Genomic DNA, 7500 nt, shown 5'->3' with positions numbered 1-7500 from the left:
TGGGATAAGTCCCAGGGGTCTTTGCGCTGGCGTCGCGTGCTTTTATTTTGTAGGAATCAGAAGACACGGCGTGGTCATGACCGTCTTTCCACTGTGACTGTCTGTCCCGCAGCGATGTGTCCGTCGGACCTCCAGCAGCTGTGGAAGGAGGTGTCGGGGGTGCCGAGCGGCGAGGAGGCCTTGAAGCAAGCCGAGGGCCTGGACTTGAGCACCAACAGCTCCAACTCTACCTCAGCCTTCCCCAAAGCAGCCAGCGCGCACATGCCACTGCACAGCCTGCCCAATGGACAGAGCCATACCCCAAAGAGAGACAGGTAAGAGGAAGAGGAAGTGGGTACACTCGCTCGTCGCAACATTAGGTACACCCACCCATCATCTAAATACCACTTCACAGGGGAATGGATTACAATTTACAAAAAGGGCAGTTTGGATGCAATGATATATATATATATATGCAGATGTATATGAATGCATATGTATATATACAGACATATATATATATATATATATATATATATATATATATATATATATATATATATATATATATATATATATATATATCAATGTTAATATTTGGTTACATGTCCCTTGGCAAGTTTCACTGCAATGAGGCGCTTTTGGTAGCCATCCACAAGCTTCCGGTTGAATTTTTGACCACTCCTCCTGACAAAATTGGTGCAGTTCAGCTAAATGTGTTGGTTTTCTGACATGGACTTGTTTCTTCAGCATTGTCCACACAGTCTGGACTTTGGGAAGGCCATTCTAAAACCTTAATTCTAGTCGGATTTAGCCACTTTACCACTTTTGACGTGTGTTTGGGGTCATTGTCCTGTTGGAACACCCAACTGCACCCAAACATATTGCTGGGTATTGTGGCCAAACAGCTAAATTTTTGTTTCATCTGACACCACATGGACAAAGATAAGACGTTCTTGAGGAAAGTTCTGTGGTCAGATGAAACAAAAATGTAGCTGTTTGGCCACAATACCCAGCAATATGTTTGGAGGAGAAAAAGTGAGGTCTTTAATCCCAGGAACACCAAACCTACTGTCAAGCATGGTGGTGGTATTATTATGCTCTGGGGCTGTTTAGCTGCCAATGGAACTGAGAGTAAATGGGACAATGAAAAAGGAGGATTACCTCCAAATTCTTCAGGACAACCTAAAATCATCAGCCCGGAGGTTGGGTCTTGAGCGCAGTTGGGTGTTCCAACCAACAGGACAATGACCCCAAACACACGTCAAACGTGGTAAAGGAATGGCTAAATCCGGCTAGAATTAAGGTTTTTGAATGGCCTTCCCAAAATCTGGACTTAAACGTGTCAGAAAACCAACACATTTAGCTGAACTGCACCAATTTTGTCAAGAGGAGTGGTCAAAAATTTAACCAGAAGCTTGTGGATGGCTACCAAAAGCGCCTTATTGCAGTGAAACTTGCCAAGGGACATGTAACCAAATATTAACATTGCTGTATGTATACTTTTGACCCAGCAGATTTCCTCACATATATATACAGTATATATATATATATATATATATATATATATATATATATATATGCGCATGTACAGTATGCATATGTATGAATGTATATATATATATAAATATATATATATGTATATATATATATGTATATATATATATATATATATATATATATATATATATATATATATATATACATATATATATATATGTATAAATAAAATAGATAAACAGCTCTGATAAGTTTCTATATTACTGAAAAGAAAACTGGTTGTCTTGAACAAAATTCTACCCAAACATTTAATAAAGTCAAATAAAATACAAATAAAAATACACACACACACACGGAGGGATGATGCTGTGTTGGCTGCTCATGGGCTTGTCTCCTTTTTTAAGAGCCAGACTGTTTGAGTGGATCTCCTCCTTCACCAAGGCCGACAGTGGAGATGACCATGGCCCCCCTTACTCCAAAGGCAACCCTGCCAGCCAGTGAGTAGCACACACACACACACACACACACACACACACACACACACACACACACACAGGGCGGGTGGTCCAAGGTACAGGAGGGAAGAGTTGAAGGAAAAGGAACAGTTAAAGCAGGGGTGTACAAACTTTTCTCACTGTGGGCCGCAAAGCATGCAGGCGCCATTTTGATATTTTAAATCAATGCAATATATAGATTTTTTAACCTTTAGGGCTCCCCTCAAGTTTAGTCATAGAAATGGTAAAAATAAGTCAGATACCTTTTTTTTTTATTCAACGCTTAAATTTCCAGTTGGACTTCAGGTCTTGTTTTTGCCCTCAAATTGTTTGTTTTATGCCCTTTTTGTCAAAACCCAGATATTTATTAGCAAACACTCAAAATTAGCAATATTTTCCCCAAAAAATATTTCAAAGTGGAATATTTAATGTGAAGTAATTGGAGCCTTAAATAGGTCAATATTTCATAACAACATTGATTTTAATGCATTATTATATTTTGAAGAATGACAGTTAAAAACAAAGTCCCCACTCAAAAAAGTTTTAAAAATAAGTCATACTTTTTTTTTTTCAACACCTAAATAACTTGGAATATATCTGTCGAAAAAAAGTGTTGTTTTAAAAAAAAATCATATTCTCATGTTTTTTTGTTTTTTTGTTTCAGTCCCTTTTTGTCCGAGAAAACATTGTTTTTTATATGGCAAAAATATGCGATATTTTCTCCCAAAATATTTCAAAATGGAATATTTGATGTAAAGTAATTGGAGCCTTAAATAGTTCAATATTTTATAACATTCATTTTAATGCATTATTATATTTGGAAAAATAATATTTAAAAAAAATGTTTTAATTTTCAACAGTGTTTTACTTTCAACACTTAAATAGCTAGATTAACTTTGAATATATCTGTCGAAAAAAGTTTTAGTACGACTTTGGTAAGCTACAAAGCCTCACTGCTTGATGGATTGTCGGAGCATTACGGCTACCATAGTCAGACGTACTGTGCTTCAACATGCGGTATTATTATGGTGTGTGTAAGAACCCCAAAATGGCACCTATTAGGAGACATATTATCTGGCGTTTTGTTTCGCAATATTATGCAAAACCAACTTTTCTTACTTATTAGGATTTGCAGAAGTCGCAAAAATTTGGTACACTGGTAACGATAAGTGTGACCAGGAGATGGCAGTCACACATAAGAGATACGTGTGGACTGAAGTAAACAACACCAAAACTTGAAATCTCTCATTGAGAATATAGAACATTCCACACAGCACTCAAAAATCTGTCAAAATGTTTTAGTACGACTTTGGTAAGCTACGAAGCCGCACTGCTTGATGGATTGTCAGAGCATTACGGCTACCATAGTCAGACGTACTTTGCTTCAACATACAGTATTATTATGGTGTGTGTTTAAGGACCCAAAATGGCACCTATTAGGAGATATTATCTGGCGTTTTGTTTCGCAATATTATGCAAAACCAACTTTTCTTACTTATTAGGATTTGCAGAAGTCGCAAAAATTTGGTACACTGGTAACGATAAGTGTGACCAGGAGATGGCAGTCACACATAAGAGATATGTGTGGACTGAAGTAAACAACACCAAAACTTGAAATCTTTCATTGAGAATATAAAACATTACACAACTTAGTATAACTTTGGTAAGCTACGAAGCCGCACCGGTTGATGGTTTGTCGGAGCATTACGGCTACCATAGTCAGACGTACTTTGCTTCAACATACGGTTTTATTATGGTGTGTGTTTAAGAACCCCAAAATGGCACCTATTAGGAGACATTATCTGGCATTTTGTTTCGTAATATTATGCAAAACGAACTTTTCTTACTTTCCGGTACCTGCTGATGTGTATTTGGGATCTGCGTAAGTCCCGAAAACGTGCAATCCTTTATTATTGTTTTCAATAGGCTGCACTTTGGACACCTTTGAGCTAGCGTGTGCTTACCCATTGACAGCAGTGGCTGCGCAGGAGGAGCGAGCGTTAGCGCGTTAGCTTGCTAAACTAATGCGGGGCTGATGTGGAGGAAAATGTGGTTGCCAGCAGTTTGTCACGGCTGCTGTCTGAGCTGCTTCTGAGTTGACTCAACCGCAGCCAACACACACACACACACTAGATCAGGAAGGGGCGAGAAAACAAAACAAAAAAAAGGGAGAGAAGGAAGAAGACGTGTTTCCATCTGCAAAACAAATGTTTCTGCTTCCACGACCTTCTGAGGTTGCCGTCCTCACGCTCTACTGTACTTACAGTAGATGTAGAGATGTAGCGGCTGCCAGGCGAAGTTTAGATCCACATCTGCTGCTGGACACGCACGAATATAGAAGGTCTGCGTTACCGCCAGTCCTCCTTCATCTCAGCCACCCACGTCAGCACGCTCACCAGAATAACCTTCCTGTTATGCCGAGCATCAGTCATGGAAAGGACTTGGACTCGGCGTCCGGACCTGAAACACAAGAACCGACAAGCTGGATGAACACACATGCGCGCCAAGGACTTAAAAAAGGCCCGAGTTGAAAATGAGCTTCTGAGGTTGCTGGAGCCATTCCCGTGTTTGCCTGGCTTCTGTAACTGACCCCGCTCTTCTTCTTCTTCTTCTCCTCCTCCTCCTCTCATCCTCCTGCTGCACTTGGCTCGCAGAACCGCGCCAGCTAACCACGCTCAGATGTGCGGTGTTGTTGCTACTGCTGCAAACAGTTATTGCTGTGTGTGATTGCGGTTGACACGCCGCTCGCTATTCTCGCTTTTATTGACGATCCGTTGTGGTTCTCTCTCTCTTTCTCTCCCCCCGCATAGTCATGAGGAGCACACCGGCTCCCATCCTCTCTACGGCCATGGGGAGTGTAAGTGGCCCGGCTGCGAAGCACTGTGTGAGGACATGGGGCAGTTCATCAAGTAAGGCCCTTCTCTTTCTGCACACACAACCACCGTGTTTTCTGACTATAAGGCGCACTTAAAATCCTTTCATTTTCCCAAAAATGGACGGTGCGCCTCATGTACGTATTAAAATAGAATAGAATAGAAAGTACTTTATTGATCCCTGGGGGAAATTCAGCACCACAGTTCGCTCACAATAAACAATAAACACTTAGGTATTTTTTACTTGTGACTAATATAAATACAGTCTACTATACAGCATTATTCACATGTGAATAATATAAATACAGTCTATTATACAGCATTATTCACATGTGAATAATATAAATACAGTCTATTATACAGCATTATTCACATGTGAATAATATAAATACAGTCTATTATACAGCAATATTCACATGTGAATAATATAAATACAGTCTATCATACAGCATTATTCACATGTGAATAACATAAATACAGTCTATTATACAGCAATATTCACATGTGAATAATATAAATACAGTCTATTATACAGCATTGTTCACATATGAATAACATAAATACAGTCTATTATACAGCATTGTTCACATGTGAATAATATACATACTGTCTATTATACAGCATTATTTACACATGAATAATATAAATACAGTCCATTATACAGCATTATTCACATGTGAATAACATAAATACAGTCTATTATACAGCATTATTCACCTGTGAATAACATAAATACAGTCTATTATACAGCATTATTCACATGTGAATAATATAAATACAGTCTATTATACATTTAAGTACAGTCAAAAAGGAACATATACATAATACAGTCTGATGGCTGTCGGTATGAAGGACTTCCTGTGTCGTTCCGTGTTGCATTTGGGGGTCTGAACTTTCCACTGAACGTGCTCATTTTCTCCGCCAGGTTCGAGTGTAGTGGGTGGGAGGTGTTGTCTATAATGGCTAGGGGCTTTGCTAGACTTCCCCTCTCTGACACCACCGCCAGAGAGCCTAGCTCCACTCCCACCACGTTACTGGCCTTCCTTACCAGCTTGTCCAGCCTGTTTGCGACCCCCGCTCTCAGTCCGTTAATTAATTGTGGTTGTGTTACCGACCTCAAAGCAATTTTATTTGGTGCATGGTGTAATGATGAGTGTGACCAGTAGATGGCAGTCACACATAAGAGATATGTGTCGACCGCAGTTCAATAAATGACACTCGCAAGTACCCGTAAGCAAGCAACACCAAAATGTCGATGTTTCATTGAGAATATAGAACATTACACACGGCGCTCAAAAATCTGTGAAAATATTTTAGTACGACAAAAAACGGTGTTTCATTGAGAATATAGAATATTACACTCAAAAATCCGTCTAAATGTTTTAGTACAACTTTGGTAAGCTACGAAGCCGCAACGCTTGATGGATTGTCGGAGAATTACGGCTCCCATAGTCAGACGTACCGTGCTTCAACATACAGTATTATTATGGTGTGTGTATTAGGAGACATATTATCTGGCATTTTGTTTCACAATATTATGCAAAACCAACTTCTTTTACCTATTGGTACCTGCAGGCTGAAAAATTGCACACGTCCACCATTGTAGTCTGCGCTGTAGTCAATAACATCCTTTTTTTTCTCTATCCTCTTGTTGTGGGGCATTCATCCTCCGCTGTTGAGTTACATGTGGACTGCAGGTTGACGCCTGTTCAATAAATGGTGCTAGCAAGCAACATCAAAACTTTGATGTTTCATTGAGAATATAGAGCATTGCACTTACAAATCTGTCAAAATGTCTCAGTCGGACTTTGGCAAGCTACAAAGCCGCAACGCTTGATGGATTGTCGGAGCCGAACGTACTGTGCTTCAACATACGGGTATTATCATGGTGTGTGTATAAAGACTTCAAAATGGTACCTACTAGGAAATATTGTCTGGCTTTTTTTTTCGACACATTACGCACAAATTGAAAATACCACACTCCCAGCCCAGGTCAACCATTATGTTACACTTACTATAATTTCTGTACTATAAGGCGCACTTAAAATCCTTTAATTTTCCTTAAAAATGGACAGTGCGCCTTATAACCCGGTGCGCCTTATGTACGTATTAACTCTGGTTGTGCTTACCGACCTTGAAGCAATTTTATTTGGTACATGGTGTAATGATAAGTGTGACCAGTAGATGGCAGTCACACATGAGAGATACGTGTGGACTGCAGGTTGGCGCCTGTTCAATAAATGACGCTAGCAAGCAACATCAAAACGTTCATGTTGCATTGAGAATATAGAGCATTACACTCAAAAATCTGTCAAAATGTTTTAGTTTCAAAGCCGCACCGCTTGATGGATTGTCGATTGCTTCAACATATGGTATTATTTTGGTGTGTGTATATAAAATGGCACCTATTAGGAAACATTACCTGGCGTTTTGTTTTGTAATATAAATGTGTATATAAATATATATATATATATATATATATATATATATATATATATATATAAAAATATATATATATATATATATATATATATGTATGTATGTATGTATGTGTGTGTGTGTGTGTGTGTGTGTGTGTGTGCATGTATATGTATATATATATATATATATATATAAATACATATATATACATATACATACACACACACACACAC

At 38.9% G+C, this 7500-nt stretch overlaps 1 protein-coding gene across 3 annotated transcripts in view; it reads left to right on the top strand.

The window, feature by feature from the left end:
* foxp4 (forkhead box P4) overlaps window positions 1-7500 on the top strand; it is a 260328-nt gene that overhangs the window by 212857 nt on the left and 39971 nt on the right. For all 3 annotated transcript variants that reach the window (XM_061984854.1, XM_061984855.1, XM_061984852.1), the window contains exons 7-9: window positions 113-314; window positions 1884-1976; window positions 4784-4882. In XM_061984854.1, coding sequence (XP_061840838.1) covers window positions 113-314; window positions 1884-1976; window positions 4784-4882 — 394 coding nt within the window. The remainder of the gene's footprint in view (window positions 1-112; window positions 315-1883; window positions 1977-4783; window positions 4883-7500) is intronic.

The sequence above is a fragment of the Nerophis lumbriciformis genome, linkage group LG23, assembly GCF_033978685.3.
Source record: "Nerophis lumbriciformis linkage group LG23, RoL_Nlum_v2.1, whole genome shotgun sequence".
In the NCBI taxonomy this organism is placed as follows: domain Eukaryota; kingdom Metazoa; phylum Chordata; class Actinopteri; order Syngnathiformes; family Syngnathidae; genus Nerophis; species Nerophis lumbriciformis.
Note: the sequence above shows the minus strand (reverse complement) of the source record. Positions and strands in the feature narration are given on the sequence as shown.